Source organism: Paroedura picta, chromosome 1 (genome assembly GCF_049243985.1).
Source record: "Paroedura picta isolate Pp20150507F chromosome 1, Ppicta_v3.0, whole genome shotgun sequence".
Classification (NCBI taxonomy): Eukaryota; Metazoa; Chordata; class Lepidosauria; order Squamata; family Gekkonidae; genus Paroedura; species Paroedura picta.
The window spans coordinates 43,935,387-43,952,954 of record NC_135369.1 but is presented as its reverse complement, the minus strand read 5'-3'; the positions used below and the strand labels follow the sequence as shown (position 1 = coordinate 43,952,954).

Sequence of the window (17,568 nt, the reverse complement as noted above, 5' to 3'; positions counted from 1 at the left end):
AACACTGATTTCAAATGACAAATTTTGCAAGTCAAGAAATTAAAATATTGTTTCATGTGGTTAATATTGAAATCAATCTGTGGCTTTCATAAAGGACTTTCTGTGGTACTGTGAGATCAAAAAGATCAGGAGCATCAAGTGATGTAGTTATACAAAGCACAGAGATATTTTCAGCATTTGTATTTCACATCTTCTGTACTCCTAACATGCACAACTTCAGCTCCGTTAAAATAGTACTCGTCATGCTGTAATTCTCCCTCATTGTAATAATTCAACAAAAGCTTTTTAAACATGTGGCTATTGTATTGGTCAGTTCTCTTTAGACAAAGTTACTAGTCTTCTGGTCACTAGATAATAGTGTTCTGAAAAAAATTTAAATGTTGAAATGTGACCAAAGAGACTTAGTGTTAGTCTCTCATGAAGCCAGTGAATAGCCCACATGATATTGTTCTAGCACAGCTCCCGCTAGTTTTAATGGGGTTTGCAATATATTTTGTAAAGAATGCTAGACTAAGTGAATCTTGATCTGATCTGGAGAGGGGCTTGTATTCTTAGACAGGAGCGCATGTTCAAAATTACACAGATTAGCTCTGTCTTAATCATGAAGGGTACCTTAAGTATGCATCCTTATATAGAGGAATATGATCCACACTGGTAAATTACAAGAATTCAGTTGTTTTCTTAGATAGTGACATCAGGAAAAGTCAAGACCAGCTAGACAAGTCACTACAGAATGCATTTCTAACTCCTAAGCAGAGGGGAGATGGCTTATGAGAAGACTGAAGTATTAGCTCCATCCCCATCCCATTACCTCATGTCTTAATGCATCATCAATTCATCAGTATTTTTAAAATATAAAAAGCATCACTGAAATAATTTCAAATCATACACCACAGTATCATCTATATACCTTCCCAGTCAGAATGCTTTCTAGATCTCAGTTAACTGAGTTGAACTCCTTGTTAATTTTCAAATCTGCAATCAATTACAGAAGGTTTCAAGTAACACTTTAGAGCAACTAATGTGACTTGGTTGAGTAAGTGCGCATGGACTAGACATACAAACACAAAAAGAGTCCTGCTAGAGCAGACTAGGTTTGCCTTACCACTATGGGAAATACAAAACTGGATTTCCCTGTACAGACCTTTATGCCCTTATGTAGGGTTTTCTTTCTAAATCATTTATTTTGTACCTTTCCACCAGAGACACCCTGTACTCAGACAATTGCATAGGATCAGAAAGCTTAATTTGTACTTTGGAACAATGTTTTATAAACTTACTAGAGGCCAAGCCCGTCGCATTCAAGAATACAACAGGCGCTAGATTTGGGTGGGTGGGTGGAAGAACTCTGAGGCTGGCCTCTCCCTCCCCCCACCCGGGACCTGGAAAGGCTGCAGGTTAGCTCTTACGGAACTCATTGGAGGGAAATGGAAGGTGGAGGGGGAAGTCAGGGGTGGGGGTGGAAGGTGATTGGCTGGCTACTGGGCAGACAGGCAAGCCGGTTGGAGGAGGCACTCAGAAGTGGGACAGCTGCCCTGAGTGGATGTTAAGTGCTGAGTGGCACTTCAGCCATGAGACATGCTCCTTCTCCAAGCCCTTACCAGAAATATATTATGTGGAACAGATTCAATAATGCCAGTTCATAATATCAAGTAGTCCTGCAATAACTACTAGATTTCCCCACTGTTTAATTCTCACGTCTTAACTCCCATTTAAAACAAAAGGTTATTTGTTTGCAACAGAACTCAAAACATGGTTCAGGTTAAACTGTCCAATCCTACAACTGGTTGTGCCAACACCAATGAACTATTTACTAGCAAAATGAAAAACAGTACACTAGTGATACCAAGACATTACTCCTACATTGCAACCAGACACATCGTCTTTACCATGTGGTGGTAAAAGACTTAAACTAAAGGATGCAAGCTAGGGATCTGGAAGTTCTGTAAATTTCAGAATGAGGCAGAACTCTCTAAAATGGGTTATATGATGTAGTGGTGGTGGTGGTGGGGGAAGTTTCTAAATAAAATGGAACGTGAAAGAAGCCTTCAAGATACTGTCCACACACTACGGGATTCCCCATTAGGATAGTGGCGGCTAGCATCTATGCTACCTTTGAGCCGTGCAGAACAATCACTTCTAAAGAACAGAGTGTGGACTCAAATCCCATGGCAGGGGAGTGGAATTATATATATATAATATTTGGCAATCAGATTAGAAAAACACAAAAAAACCAGCTGGATATTGGAGCTTTTGATTCTTGGAAGAAAAATAAAGAGATGTCAGGAACCCTGTAACATTCTCAATGTACTTGTACATGAGTACATGACAATTCAATCAGTCACATTAATTTAAGACAGCAGCTCACAGAACAGCTGCTGGAATATGATGCCATAGGTAATAAATCCTGAGTAATGCAGCCGAGCCCTTTATGCTTCCAGAATGAATTGCTTACTTGCGTTTACTAATACTTCAAATTACTTCCATCAGTTTCCTAGTGGAATCTCACAGAACTAGCGGCAAAATAAAAGCACAAGAGACATGAAGAAAGTAAACATTCTCAGGTTCACAAAACATTGCTTGGCAGCATTTGCAGGATATCACATCAACATCACAATGACTGCAATAGTTGGTACTTCTTAAGTCCCTGATTGGAAAGTGAGAGACTCTCAACTTACACTTAAACAAAAAAGTTTTAAATTATGCAATTACTGCAAGAGACCATGGAGTACCTTCAGCAACACAGGAACCAAATATCATCTCATACTTTGTAGTGTGCCTGACTCATAGTTTCTGAAAATTTGAGGTTGTCGGCACAGTATTAATACGAAACTAACCCACTCTGGAAAACCTTGTATACCATATAAAGCTGTGGTTTGAATTAAACAAATGCTTGAACAGAATTCTGACAAATATGTAAGTTCAGTCGAGAAATTATCAAATGTATGGTGGTCTTAATTAATACAAATCTATAAAAGCATTTCTGAAAATAACTCAGAGCTTTGTTTTGCTAGAGGTAAGTAAGGTATTCAAGGCAGCCTGATCAGTGGCCACATTAAAGAAGACCAAAAGGGAGTCTCCTTTGCCACAAACAGCTACCATTGCTTATACCTCCTCACAGTAGTACCAGGTCCTCAATCTGCCCCAAGATGCTTTTGTAAATATCATAGAATCATAGAATAATAGATTTGGAAGGGACCTCATGGGTCATCTAGTCCAATCCACTGCACTATGCAGCACACTCACAACCCTATCGCTTATTCACTGTAACCTGCTACCCCCTTAAGCCTTCACAGAATCAGCCTCTCCATCAAATGGCTATCCAGCCTCTGTTTTAAAATTTTCAAAGATGGAGAACCCACCACCTCCCGAGGAAGCCTGTTCCACTGAGAAACTGCTCTAACTGTCAGGAACTTCTTCTGGATATTGAGACGGAATTTCTTCTGAATTAATTTCATCCCACTGGTTCTGGTCCGTCCCTCCAGGGCAAGAGAATACATCTCTGCTCCATCCTCTATACGGTGGCACCCTTTTAAAGTAGCTGTAAGGTACTCAATTCAACAAGCTGTGGGAAGTAAGGGCACACCCCTTCTTGTTTAGTGCTTCAGAGACCGCTTGACATCCTCTGCAAGCATGACTTGAAGTGCCTTGAAACACTCCTTCACCACTTGAAGGACAAGGACAGTGTAAGATGGTTCTAAATTGACACAGTAACCAAATGCTATTCTAGAAGCAACAGTTTTCTCTTCTTAAAAAAGTTATTTTGTTATGGAAAACTACCCAGCAGGCTGGATTAAAGCCCCCATTCAAACGTTCAATGTCCTCAGCATTTCAAAAGAATGAAAGTTCTCATTTCTCCCCTTAAGTCAAGGCATGGCAGCCATATGATTTCCCCATAGAATGTAACGTACATTAATTCAGACTGATTTGCAAAATATTGTGCGTCCTTGCAGTGTACATATTTCAACACATTCTATGTTTGGTTAACTTTAATATTGTTTGAATACATTATGTTTGTCTTTCTAGAGCCACCATGTATTTTTCAGTCTCACTATATTTAAGAATACAAATATCAGACCCCCATTAGTTTTGCCACATCCTAAATTTGTGTCATAAAGAACCAATGGAGTATGAACATGCCAGTGATAGGATAAATGTTTTTTCTTAGTGTGCTGAGGGGTGAATGTGCAAGCAGCTGAGCCAGGCACCCGTAGGGAATAACCAGCTCTCCTGCTGACGCTTCTCTGTTCTCCACAGCACAAGGCAGCAGAAGGAGCAAGAAATAGCAAGCGAGTTGGCACAGAGGCCGTTTAGCTGTCTGCAGAGCGAGCATAACAGTGGCTGCTGCTTCCAACTGCCGGCACATGTTGGACTGGAGTCAGAAGGACCTCTAGTGAACTCCAGGAAGTGTAGCAGCGGCATCCCACCAACAGGACAAAAAAAAGAAAAAGCCTCCAGCTGTATTTGATGCAAGTTAAGTTCCATAAATATCTACAGAAGTTATTTAACGGTCCATATTAACACAGGTTTTCTTGAAAGTAGTTTTTCTTTTACAAACAAGGCATTTAGACCCACTTACCATTGAGGGTAAACCTGTGTCCAACGATAGACCATTTTAAGCTGCCTGTGAAGACTCACATGAATCAGTATGTGCACAATGAAAAAATGTGGAGGAGCAGTCAGTTCAATGACTACCACCTAGCTACCCATTGATCAGTCTTAGGGGGTACTGTCCAGAAACAGGTTTCACACTTCATAGAATCAAAGAGTTGGAAGGGACCTCCAGGGTCATCTAGTCCAACCCCCTGCACAATGCAGGAAACCAGTGCCCAGCAGTAAAACCCAGTGCTAGCCAACAAATGCCCAGCAGTAGAGCCCAGGGCCCCACTGTGGCGAATGCCAACGCAACAGGGCTGAAGCACAGAATCACAATTGTAGGCAGTATTGCACTGGTCTTGCTGCCCAGGATTGTGATTTTGTGCTGTAGCCTTATTGAGTGGCACTTGCCACAAGGGGCACTGGGTTGTGCTGCTGGGCACTAGTTGGGTGACACGGGGCTCTGCTGCTGACCAGTGGGCATTAGCTCATTCATTGATTGTAATGGTTTGGCTGTCCCAGGAGAAATGCTCCATTCCCCTCAGTTTCTAGTTCAGAAAGTCTCTGATATGAACTTAGTCCACCAAGGTGGTGCTGGTTCTGCTGGGCTGCATTGCACTTGTCCTGCTACGGGGCTGGCCTTGCAAAATCCCCTCCTCCCTTCACTGCAAAGATTCTCTGGGACATTTTGCTGAGCTTATATTTTTGAGTGTCCATAAAAGTGGACCCCTTGGCCCAATCTTTTTGAAAATTGGGGCTTCTTTTGAGGAGAGGCTCCAGCAGCTATGTGGCAAATTCGGTGCCTCTACCTTAAGCCCTGCTTCCACTAGACTTAGATTAGATTTCCAGTTGGCATAATGGTATTATCATCATAGGTTATAATGGAGCTGAATCAATTTGGGTTTTAGCGATTCGGCTCATGATTATAACGGGAGAATTGTGGTTCGGCTTAGGAAACAACCATCAACCACCACCACATCAGCATTGATTCAGCTTATTGGGCTCTGCTGAACTGAACCGCACGCTCCTCAAAGCTACATGTCTGTTTCCCATTTAGATATGGGTTTCAGACGTGAACGCAAAGCATACATCTCATCATGAAGAGATACGCGGGTTCTCTCTTTGCTTGTTACGCCAGAATTGCAAAAGAGGATGCAGGAGCCCCTTGTACTTCTGCTTTCCCTGCACGACCTTAATAATGTCACTGTTATGACAAAAGGAAGTGTTTTACTTGAAAGATCTCTACGTAATCAAGCCTTTAGAGCTACCAAGATTCATGGCATGATGGTTATATTCTCAGAATCTTGATAATCAAGGGATTACCATGTGAAGCAGGAAAGTTCCATTCTGCAATTGTAAAATCTAGTCTGGAGCCAACCCAAATTACGTTGTTGGTTTTTTAAAAATCTAGAATAAGATGACAATACAGATTCCCCCCTTCAAATGTTGTGTACAAGGATGTACTTTTTCACATGCATTATCTTCCACCTGATTAAATGGGCTCTGGTTCTTAAAAATTTATGCTGCAATAAAACTGTTGTGTTGACCATGGAATAACAACTTGTGGTGGTTTCCGAAGTATTATTTGACATTTAACTTCAAGATCTTCTGAAGTGTATCCTCTGCCTCAACGTCTTGTCTAAAGCCAACATTTGCTCAGTGAACTTCTGAAACTTGCATTACTCTCCCCAAAATATAGAAATGCCAGGAAAAAAAGTTTCTAGTGTGGCATTTAATTAAAAGTTGCTTTATGGCTCTGTAGCTGTTGTGTACTCTTTTTTATTGTTCTTGTGATTATTTGAAGGGAACTTTCCAATATGTAATCATATCCCATTTTCATGCTCATTATACAATTTTTTATTTATGTGTTGACATGTAAACAAATGGACTTGTGTGGAAAACAAGCCAAACTTATAATCAACTTTCACCTGGAATATGAAGAAAGGGAAGTGGTCATATACACTGCTCAATGCAGAAAACTTCCCCTCTTTCTCTGTAAACTCAGATTTAAAATCTGCCTGAAGCTACATGGGGGAAAAAGAAACCCACAAGTTAGCCCTGAAGGGGGCAAGCCACCCTTATAAGCTATTAAATGAAATCTCTTCTATGGGTACAATCATCACAAATGATCCCTGAACTAAGCTGCATAAACTCCACTACTTCTGATAGCAGATTTGTGGCTGACTCGTCTACTTAATTCTGAATGCTTCATTCTGCATGATCTGTCATGCGTAGATGGTAAACAACAATTGTGAGCAGCCTTGACTGTTAAGAGTAGCCCTACTTGCAATAGGTGTCCACAGGCAAAGAAAACCCAAGGCTTTTCATAAACAAGCGGACAAAAATATCACCTACTATGGCCAGAACTGAAGCCAAAATCGCCTTGTGCTTCCAAGGCTACTTTCTATGCTGCTATGTAAAACTTGGCATTTAGAACAAACCACAAAGTGACAGCTAGTTTGTACATCAAACAGTCTTTTCGAAAGCAAGAGCCTACATTGTGTCTTGCTGTGTATCATTTTCAGAAACCCAAATTAGAGCAAGCAGATCCAAACTGCCTTATGGTGAAGGTACAACATATATTATATGGACATATGAAGAAATTATATACATGTATGCTCTGCAGTATTATTAAAGTATTACCTTCATGTAATATGTTATTAAAAATTGTAGCCACGTTGAAACTGATTTCCCTGCTTTCTTTATGTACAGGGGTGAGGGGTGGGCTGGTTCCAGACAAATATTACTATAGGCACAAGGACTTCCATCCACCCAGCATGATTTCCCACCTCTTGTGCATCCTGAAATGCTCCCCAAGCTCAGGATTACAGGTAGCATTTCAGGCTGCTGTGGAAGAAGGAAATTGAGAAAGTCACACCAGGAGGGTGGAAATCCTTCTACCCACAGGAACATTAGTCTGAATCCAAGTCTTTATTCTCATCTCTGCAATCATGACAGCCAGAAACCTACATTGAAAAAAATAAAAAATGCAAGTCAGATATTGGATTCCCTGGATTCTAACCAGAAGCTGCAGGCCACAAAAAAGTACCTCTGGGAACCTCATGCAGGCATATGTTGCCAGAAACTAGTTTATGACTGCCAGATTTTCCCAAAATGGTATCTTAACTTTCAAATTCACAGAAAGCAACATATGTAGAGTGTATTAACATGTACCCCTGACAAAGGACTCACCTGGCAGCACAGAGGCCAGTTCTGCTGGGGGGGGGGGGAGGAAAGGTTTGGTATACCGATCCCCAGAACAAATGCCACTGAAAATATAGCCTCCTATTTTGTTCTAGGCATACATGCAGAAGGTGAGAGCAGCACTTCACAAAAGCTCATACCTTGATAGGACCTACCTACCTACAGAGGTCTGCCGAACACTTTGAGAACTTTCCCCCACTCCTGAATTTAACTTTTCTCAGAAACACATTTTTCTCTCAGCAATGACAATAAACGATAAAGCAGTAAAAATCCACAAGATCTTGAAAGGTTTTTAAAAAAGAAATACAAAGGAGAAGAGATTATGAGAAACAAACAGCAAAGCTTTTGAGAAGTGAGAACAATGGGGCTCAACCAGCAGCAAAACTCTTCTGTTGGGGGAAAAGGTGCAGAAATGCCAAATGGACTGAAAGAACTTACTTCAGTACACTAGATTTGAATCCAGTAGTATGTTGACGAAACCAAGCATATAAGCTTTCAAGAGTCAAAGCTCCCTTTGTCAGATATAAAAAAATCTAGTATTTGACGAAGAGAACCTTGACTCCTGAAAGCTTATACTGTGGAAACCTTTTTGGTCTTTAAGGTACAACTGGACTCAAATCTAGCTCCTATACTGCAGGCTGACACAGCTACCCACTTGACATCAATGGACACAGAAGGGTGTGCCTCTGTTTAGGACTGTACTGTTAAGCCCACAATCCAGTGTAGTACTGCAGTCCTATGCATACTTAGTTTGGAACAAGTCTCACTGAACTCCATGAGATCTCCTTCCATGCATGTGGTAACACCATCGCTAAACATATATTGAACAAATTCATTTTGTAACTAATGATCAACTAAGACACCCAACCTGAAGGCACTTTTTCTTTTATGTGTATTTGGTTTATTCTCATAAGAAGATGTAGTTGCATTCCATGGAAGAGGGCAGAAATAAACCGAAGTAAACAAATTCTAAGGATAAGAGTAATCTCTGATCAAGCGGTTTCCTTAACCAATTAAACATACACACACATTCATGCACATGCCAGACTTCCAATAATATACAAAGGCTTTTCACTTAAGACAGTTTTTTGCTTAGATTGCTATTTAGTCCACCTCACCCCACCCCTCCTAGACTGCTCTGTGTTCTTAAAAGGTCCATGTCAGAGAGATGCAGTTTTCTCCATTCTTCTCCATGCCAGGAAAGACTGTTAAATTTCTCTTTGCCATACTGCATGAACTCTTTCTTAGGAATAGAAGTGACAACTAAATCTGCACATATTTTAACAATAATCCTACAAACAGGCACGTGCAGGTAAGCCACAAAACACAAGTGTGTGTGTTTTGATACAATATGTTCCTTAATAGTAGAATAAATAAGATGCACAGCTATTTCCCCAAATGTGTTTTGAGCTATTCCTACCCCCCCCAAAAAAAAAAACATTAAAAAACCCTGCCTTGAAATCCTCAGTAAATTCTACAGGCTATTTTAAAACATCAATGCAGAGCCTACAAAAACAACCCAATGGATTTCTTTCTAGATTCTGATTGGTGGAATTTTCAAGAAGTGTCTTCAGTTTCCATGGTAAAAACAGGAAGATAAACATGTCTGCAATATTACATCAAGATCCATTTTAAAAGCATGCATATGCAGTTGGGAGTAAACTAGCATAACAGTATGCTCATCTAGCAGTTTCCTATTTTCCTGGTTCAGTGCAATATACCATAATTAAGTACCATGAAAGAATCTCAAGGCAAGAAAATACCTTTTCCCAAAAAAAAAACACTCAAAGCAAGAAGCCAGTCATGCAAAGCACCTTGAATGTGGAGTAAGATACAGTGCAACAGCTTATAGCACCTCCTGTGCTGGAGCCTAACAGGACATGGCTTTAACTTGTTTCAACATTAGGATTCCCTTTTACCAAGACTGGGTTCAAATTAGCTGTATATATCAGACTGAGCAATGTAGACCAGCCTGGTGCAGAAACTTAAGGAGTGTTTCCAGAGCTTGTAACCTGTGAGTGCTTTGCACTCTCAAGGAGACTTTGATCATCTCCCAACCACACAGGGGAAGGAGGGCGTTCCCAATACAAGTAAGTGCAAGTGGGCTCCGACTGAAAACATTGCAGCAGTGACCCTCCAAAGGGGCATTTTTAGTTTCAGAGGCTATCTTCTCACACTCCTAAACAATGTCTGGAAACAGCCTCAGAAGCAGAGATGATGTTTTGACTACAATCTTCAACTTGCTTTCTCCAGAATAGTCCCACGGACAGAAATTTTCTAAGTATAGGAGGGCACACCTCTTGGTCGGAGGACATACCTTACAGCCTCTATCATTAGATGACCAGACAACAGCTTCCTGGTTTTCTTGAAAAGCATTCCCTTTTGGACACGCAACCATTTTTCTTATATTGCACATGGTATTTTATTGCGGTCAAATACGTGTCAAGACTAATGATACCAAGCATTTATGTAGCACTTCAGTGTTCAAAATCCTTTTTATGTGTTATTCCGATTATCTGCACTATAGTCCTTTTGGCAGCTCAATAGGAAACGCCCCAGTGTCAAAGATGAAGCCATGCAAGTGGCTGGCATAAGGTTGACCTATCTAGTGAGTTCTTGATGGAAGCCAAGGCTGGAACTAAGGGACTTCCTAGTTCACTCCCATCTTTCAGCCACACACGACACCCACACACTCTTTCAGCATGGACATCCCAATTCTGAAAAAGGAAGGCCTGTTTCACAGGCAGGACACAAGTGGGAAATTCTCTTACCATCATGATCTTGCTTACCCATTGTGCTCAAATAGTGAGTGAAGGCTTGGCAGGGGGGGCTTGGAGTCTGCGTGGCCCGGTCGCAACTCATAGGTACCGGACTCCTGTCGATGTCAAAAGAGAAATACCCACTGGAGGATCTGGACAGCAGTGGGGATCTTCTCACAAACATGAACAACGGGGATCTGGTAGCAAACGGGCTGGGACTGGAGGGCGGTGCCAACGATCCCTGAGGGCTACTGGGTGAAGCGCCGTCCCGCTCGCCTGAATGATTACCTGGACACTCAGTTTGTAAGGAGGTAGGGGCCCCAGGTCGAAGGTGCTGAGGCTGAGGTGGCCTTTCAGCAGGCTGCAATTGTCTGCCTTCTCTATCGCACTCAGCATTCAAATCCGAAGATTGTTTTGCCATTTGGTCTGTCTTTTTCTCTGGGGGGGAAGAAAGAGAAACACAATGCAAATTACATTAGAAGGTCCAGTCAGGCTGTATAACAATGATGACTTGAAAGGGCGTCATTAAGAACTCAGTAGGCTGTTAACAGTGCAAATCACTTGGCATTGTACATCCCCTTAGGATTTCAAGGGCTGTTCTTTCCCCCATCAAGCACTGCTAAAGGTGTCAAGTGCTATCCAGTCCAACAGCACTCAAGAAAAGCTGCTGAAAAGGGAAGAAAAAGTTGTAACAAAACTTGCTAGCCAGCTCAGGACTGTTCCAAGCACCACCATATTCAGAAGGGGAGGGTAACAAAAAAAAAGGGGGGGGGGAACCAAAACAAAACACCTATTGGTTCACTTGGTTAAGGGGGGGGGGCAGAGAGAATGGGAGAGCGCCAGCAGGCATTAGACTCGGATCCCCCCCCCTCCAAGCCCTTGGAAAGGAAGATCGGATAGAGCGCTGAAATGTTCGCTGAAGGAGCCGATGCCGTGATTGTGCAGGACGGGGAACTTGGCCAGGCTCTCGCTCCATTGTTCTGCCGAATATGCTGATCACAGCAAGTCTGGAAGGTTTGGCAAGAGCCATCAGTTGTAGTAAAGTGCGTCACAATAGAGTTTGTACATTGCAAAGTGCTCCTCCGTTCACTCCTCCTCCCCTCCTCCTTTTAAGGCTGCCTCGCCACCAAATCCTGCTCCTCGCTACACGACAAGACGCGGCGGCGCGAGGGGGGGGGTCGTCCACGGAGCCCGAGCGAGGTTTGTTTTGACGGCGAAGCCAGCGGGGGAAGGCGACAGTCAAGAAGCGGACCGCGCAAGGAGCGAGGCAGGAGACGAGCCCCTCTCCCCCACTCACCTATACGGACTTTCTTTCGAGTGTTCAGGACGGCTGGGCTAAGCGAGCACCCCCGTCGCAGCCGGGCTCGGGTACAAGAGCGACGAGGGGCTTTACAAAAATGTTTTTAACAACACGCCAATTTCCACGCTCACCAAGTTAGCACAGGCTCCCCGCACGCCCAGAACAAAAAGAAAACAGGCATGTCTCGCAAATGCCCGGGAAGGCTGGGGATGGGGGGGGGGGGTCGGTCGGAGATCCCCCCCCTCCCTCCCTCCCTCCCCGCGCGGATCCCGTCTTGCGACTTGAAAGCAAATCAATTGTACGTCCAAGGGGCTCGGCTCGCCTCGGCAGCCGGCGCAAGAGCGTGGAAGACCCAGGCAGCCAACAAAGGGAGAGCGAGCGCAGGCAGGAGAATAACAGACCGAGGCACACTCGGAGGGGGAGGGGGGAGGCGGGGGGAGGAGACAGAGGCGCACACCGAGAGACCCCCGGCCCGCAAGCCCTCCCCCGGCCGCCACTTACGCGTTAGGGCGCCCGAGGCAGCCCCGAAACTTCCCCCCGGCTGACCCCGCCGCACAGGCACAGGCAGAGAGCCGCGCGCGCGCCTGGCGCGGTCTCCGCTGGCTCCGCGGCTGCCGAACCTGCCGCCGCGCGCACTCCCCGCACACACTGCAGCACGGCTCCCTCTCGCTCTCTCGCCCGCTCTCTGCAGCCTGGCCTCGGCGCCCGGGAGAAGCAGCCCTCCCCGCCGCGCCGACATGCATGGAGGAGCCAGGCCAATCCGCGGGCGCTAGGGCGGCCTCGCTCCGCCCACCGCAACGCGAGGACACTGTTTACAAACTCAGCCGAGAGAAGGAGCCGCACACACTGGCAGAAGCCTGCCACGGCCCTGCGCCCGCCCGCCCGCCTGCCGTCCCCAGGAACTTCCTGCAGACACCGCCGCGGGCTCGCGGGCGACACGGGCGCGCTTCTGCAGCCGCCGCTGCCGCCGCTCGGAGATGGTCGTGGCCCCGCCAGCCGCGTTCCGAGCCAAAACGGAGGCAGCGAAGCGACAAAGGGATGCGTGCTCCCGTGGCATCCCCGGCGCAGGCCGGCCACATAGGAGCGCGTTCCTGGCCAAGGCGGCGCTTTGCCAGTTGCACGGCTGCGTTAGCAGCGCCTGGCCACATTCCCCCGTTCTCATTAGCATCCCCACTACATTGCAGCACCCCAAAAGGCTTCACCCCCCTCACAAGGAGCAGCCATACCCATTCTCTCATCCACAAATCACGGGGCTGTTGGGGGGGGGGGGATCATGTTACTGTCTGTGGTCCGACTTCCCCAGAGCCCTTCCACCCCATTCTTCTGTCCCTACCTCCAGACTGCTTCCACTCTGGCCACAGCATTCATTTCCAAACTCACTTTACCTCCTCTCATATCCTCACCATTTACCCCCACCCCACATACATCTTTTCAGACACCTGTAAGCATATCGATCTACCTACCTAGCTACCTCTCTATCTACCTATCACCTTCCCTTGCAGCTCAGGGCGGTTTTACAATGGAAGTTTCATTTTAAAAGTACATTGTAAAAACATATTGGTTTTTGACACACAAACAGAATATGCAGTATTCTGCCACAAACCCAGCACACCATCAAGCCCTCAGAAGGATAGAAACACAACTCCCATTTGACATTCCACCAACGTAGCAATTTCTAAACTTCCCTAAATGTACACATGTGTCTTGCCATAATTCACCTAGCCTGTTCCATGAGGATGCAGGGAAGTACGGGTTCAAATCCCCAGTCACTTATGAAGCTCACTGGTCGGCCTTGGGCAAGACAATGCTTTGCAGGCTAAGCTACATCAGTTGGTTGTTATGGAACGGGTCTAGGGGGATGGGCAAGATGCAAATATAAATAATGATCTTCAGCGTGGAGGAAAGATGGTACAAATAGTTATGCATGTCTAGCCACAGGTTTATAAACTGCCAAGTAACAGACAGCTTAACCTGGGAGTGTCCAAACTGGGGAGCTTCTCAGTATGGCCATGGCCAGTAGTACTTGTGTGAGAGACCCCCGCCCCCAGGAAGACTGAGGCTGCTAAGCAGAGGAGCGCAGTGGCAAACCACCTCTGTCCTATTTTCTCTGGAATGGGAGCTGGTTGTGACTCAATGGCACATTCTCCTTACATTTTTTCACGACTGGTGTTGCCTTCTGTTTATTAATTTTTCCAGTTGGGACTGCTGCACAGGGGGGGAATCAGGCTCTGGGGCACAGATGGGAGAGGGAGTTCCCCACAGCTGCCATCTGGCTGCAGGAGAAGGTCAGGGGAATCCTGACTCATGCAGAAGCATACTCTTTGGGGCCAACAACGATCAGCAAGAAGAGCAACAAGTCAGGAAACAAGGAATCCCTCCTAGCGGGGAGAGGGAATAAAGGACGTGGAAATTGTCCCTCCGGCCAGATCTCCCTCCCTCCGGGAACAATACCATAAGGGGGATTAGCAAGCCAAATGTCTCCTCATCCCTCTTTTTTCCTTCTCCCAAGGTTTAACTAGTGCTCAGCTAGCTGCCTTCAACAGGTCAGACCCCAGAGTCTGCATAAACTCATCCCTGAATGGCCGCCTTTCACTGCCTTATGATCAGGCATTAGACTGGCCCATCAGTCTTAGAGAGAATCATGATGATGCCAGCAAATAAAGCGTCTGTTGGACGAAGGCTGTCGAAGATCTGCTAAGTCTAGAAAGAGTGGGCGCAGTTTCCTAGAGTCTGAGAAACACTGCCCTCAACCCAAAATTTTTCCTATTAAACAAACCACACTAACCACTAAAAGAGAACCTTTCCTAATCTCACACGTCTCAGCCACTGCCACCCCAACCCTCCGCCCATGCTTGGCACCAAGTATAAAGCTCCTCTGGCTTTTTTGAACTCGCCTGGAACCGTCCATAAAGTATGTCAGGTTTTAAAAGAAAAACCTGCCTTCACCACAACTTTGCTATCTCCTCCACCCCTTTGGCTATAAATATAAATGGTGTTTCCTACAAGGCCAGACAGCAGGGCACACCTTTTTGTCTGAAGGACTGTAATCTCAACAATACGACCAAGCGAGGCCTGCTTAAGCGTTTCGATCCATGAGGTTTAGCAGTGCCATTGTCAGCGGAACGATGCCCATATACATGAGCTAGTAGAGTGCAGAGACTAGAGTGCCTGAGGAGGATCTGGGAGACCCAGGTTCGAATCCCCAGCCTGCCGTGGAACCTTGCTGGAAGACATTGGACCAGTTGCACAAGATCAGCCTAACCTACCTCACAGGATTGTTGTGAGGATAAAATGGTGGATACAAAATGTGAGTCCAATCGCGCCTTTAAGTCAGACCAACAAAGATTAATTCAAGGCGTGAGCTTTCGAGTGCTCCTTCAGACCAACACGGCTACCCACTTGAAGCTTTGTTTCGGACGGGACTGCCAGTGTCACATCGACACACCCTGCTCTCCCAGCGTTTCAAAAACGACGACGCGGGCTTTTTAGCAGAGCCCGACGTCTCCGGCTGGAGGCCGCTGCTTGCCCCCTCCCTCCCAGGGCCATTCGCCGTCTTTCGCTTGAGCCCGTCTCCTTCCCCGCCCTCCCCCTCGCAAGGCGGAGTCGCCCGGCCGCAAGGCTCGGGAGAAGCAGCTGAGCGCGGCTTCCCCCACTGGAATTTCCCTTCCCGCACCTGAAACCGCCCGGCCTTGCGCCATCTCATACTCCCCCACCCCCACCCCGCTGCAGCTTCCCCTTTCGACCCCCCGCGCCCCGGGCCGCCCTCCGCATCCTTCCACGCGCCTCGTTCCGAAGACTGCGCCCCCCCTGGCCCACAGCCTCCCCCAGACGCTCCTGCAAGGACAACCTCCCACGTGGGAAGGAAGCCTTGCTTGCTTCGAGACCTTCCTCGCCGTCCTTGGCCCCGTCTTAAACTAGCCTCGTGCCGCTCTCTCGCTTTGCCTGCCCCCCGTCCTGCTCCCCTTGCTCCCTTCCTTCCGGGCCGGCTTCTCTGAGCAGCCCAGGCGGAGAAGGCAGCACCCAAAGGGGCTTCAGGAAGGCCGGCGTCAGGCCGGTGCAGCGGCACCGAAAGCGGAGCCTCCGTTGGGCGGGAGGGCAGCGTGGCCGCTGGGACTCCCCGCCACTGGCCTGAGGCTCTTCCCAAATTCGCGCGGCGCGCCTGAAGAGAAAAGGCGCCCGGGGGCCGTCTCCCTCCCGCCGGTGGCGCCCCTTGCAGGCGTGGCTCCACCCCGTCGGTTGCCAGAAGGCCGGGCCCGGCAGCGCCAGGCAAAGGAGCCCCGAGGAGGCGGCTTGGCGAGCTGCGGTGGTGTCGGAGGCAAACGCCGTAGGGTTCGGGAGGGGGGAGCTGGCAGCGCCTGCTCCAAGTCCGCCGTTTCCCCTCAGGGGAGCAAGACAGCTGGGACTAAGCGGGAGGCCCTCCGCCAGAAGGGCCGCGGCATCCACTCCTTCAAACGGCCATTGGTCCGGTTGGGCTTTGCAATCTTGGGCTGGGATTCTTCTTCACACCCTTTCCAGGCTGTGTGGAAAGGGTTCTGTTCAAATCTGTTCAGTTGCTTGAGCATCCTTTGGAAACCAGTGGGTGGAATTGAAGGGTGTGATTTGTAAAAAGCTAAACTTGAACGGACAGGTATGTTTTGCGGCTGTCTGGCAGGGAGGGAATGATGGGCAGGGCCATCTCCACCAGCAGCCTCAGCCTGGGCCATCAGGCAAGCTAACCAGCAAGTCTGGCCTGAGATGCAGTTTGTTTTTGATTGGGTTGTCACTGCTTTTCCTTTGAAGGCGTCTTCTGGTCCTTTTCAGGGAGGAAGAAGAAGAGTACGTATTTATACCCTGCTTTTCTTTAAGGAGTCTCAAAGTGGCTTACAATCACTTTCCTCTCCCCACAGCAGTCCCCATCCTACATTAATTTGCCAAGCTTAAGATGCTGGCCAGTACACCTGACTGCCTGATGTTACATCGCACGCTGTGTTGGCAGAATATGGGCGGTGGGATGGAGAGTATTTTTTAAAATTCTTGTCTGCCATCTGTTGCTGTTTGGTGGTTTCAATGCTGTTTTATGTTTAATTGGGGGGAGTATTGATTTTACTGTTTTTGTGTATTGGGCTATTGTGCCTTTTTTGTAATCCGCCCTGAGCCAACATGTCAGGAGGAGCGGGGTATAAATTCAGTAATAAATAAATAAATAATAAGTGAGTCTGAGAGGATTTTGAGAGAACTGTGAATGTCCCCGGGTCACCCAATAGGCTTCAAGCCCGGTTCACCAGATTAGAGTCTGCTGCTCTTATTCACTACACCACACTGTCCCATGGAGTCACAGCTGACTCATGGCAACTCGGCCACCCCATCCATGGGGCATTCCAGGCAAAAGATGAGCAATCTGCTTTGCTGTTGTGTCTCTCCACATAGCAATCCCAGTCTTCTTCAGTCTCCCATGCGAGGGAGGGAGGGAGGGAGGGAAAGAAAGAAAGAAAGAAAGAAAGAAAGAAAGAAAGAAAGAAAGAAAGAAAGAAAGAAAGAAAGAAAGAAAGAAAGAAAGAAAGAGTCCCTTAGCCAGAAGACTGGTCTGTATGGAATTGAAAGTGCCTTGAGAGAGGCTTTGTTTCCCATAGTAGACACCTGTATTCCATTTGTTACAAAGGTTAAATGGGTATTGCAGGTTTTAGAAGCAAAATTAGTCATGAAAGGAACAGGAAAAAAGTAGGTGATATA

General features: G+C 46.6%; 2 protein-coding genes across 12 annotated transcripts in view; one reads left to right on the top strand and one right to left on the bottom strand.

Annotated features, from left to right (window-relative positions):
- Positions 1 to 7,268, top strand: part of LOC143836597 (uncharacterized) — a 301,478-nt gene extending 294,210 nt beyond the window's left edge. For all 6 annotated transcript variants that reach the window (XM_077336223.1, XM_077336111.1, XM_077336145.1 and 3 more), the window contains one exon: positions 4,258 to 7,268. In XM_077336223.1, coding sequence (XP_077192338.1) covers positions 4,258 to 4,314 — 57 coding nt within the window. In that variant the 3' untranslated portion in view covers positions 4,315 to 7,268. The remainder of the gene's footprint in view (positions 1 to 4,257) is intronic.
- The window catches only part of BCL2L11 (BCL2 like 11), a 43,085-nt gene extending 27,231 nt beyond the window's left edge, over positions 1 to 15,854 (bottom strand). The window contains exons 1-2 of one of the 6 annotated variants that reach the window (XM_077336050.1): positions 15,744 to 15,854; positions 10,572 to 10,997 (exon numbers count right to left, since the gene is read on the bottom strand). In XM_077336050.1, coding sequence (XP_077192165.1) covers positions 10,572 to 10,980 — 409 coding nt within the window. In that variant the 5' untranslated portion in view covers positions 10,981 to 10,997; positions 15,744 to 15,854. The other 5 variants (XM_077336057.1, XM_077336021.1, XM_077336032.1 and 2 more) reach the window with 5 other exon arrangements.
- Positions 15,855 to 17,568: the final 1,714 nt, after the last annotated feature.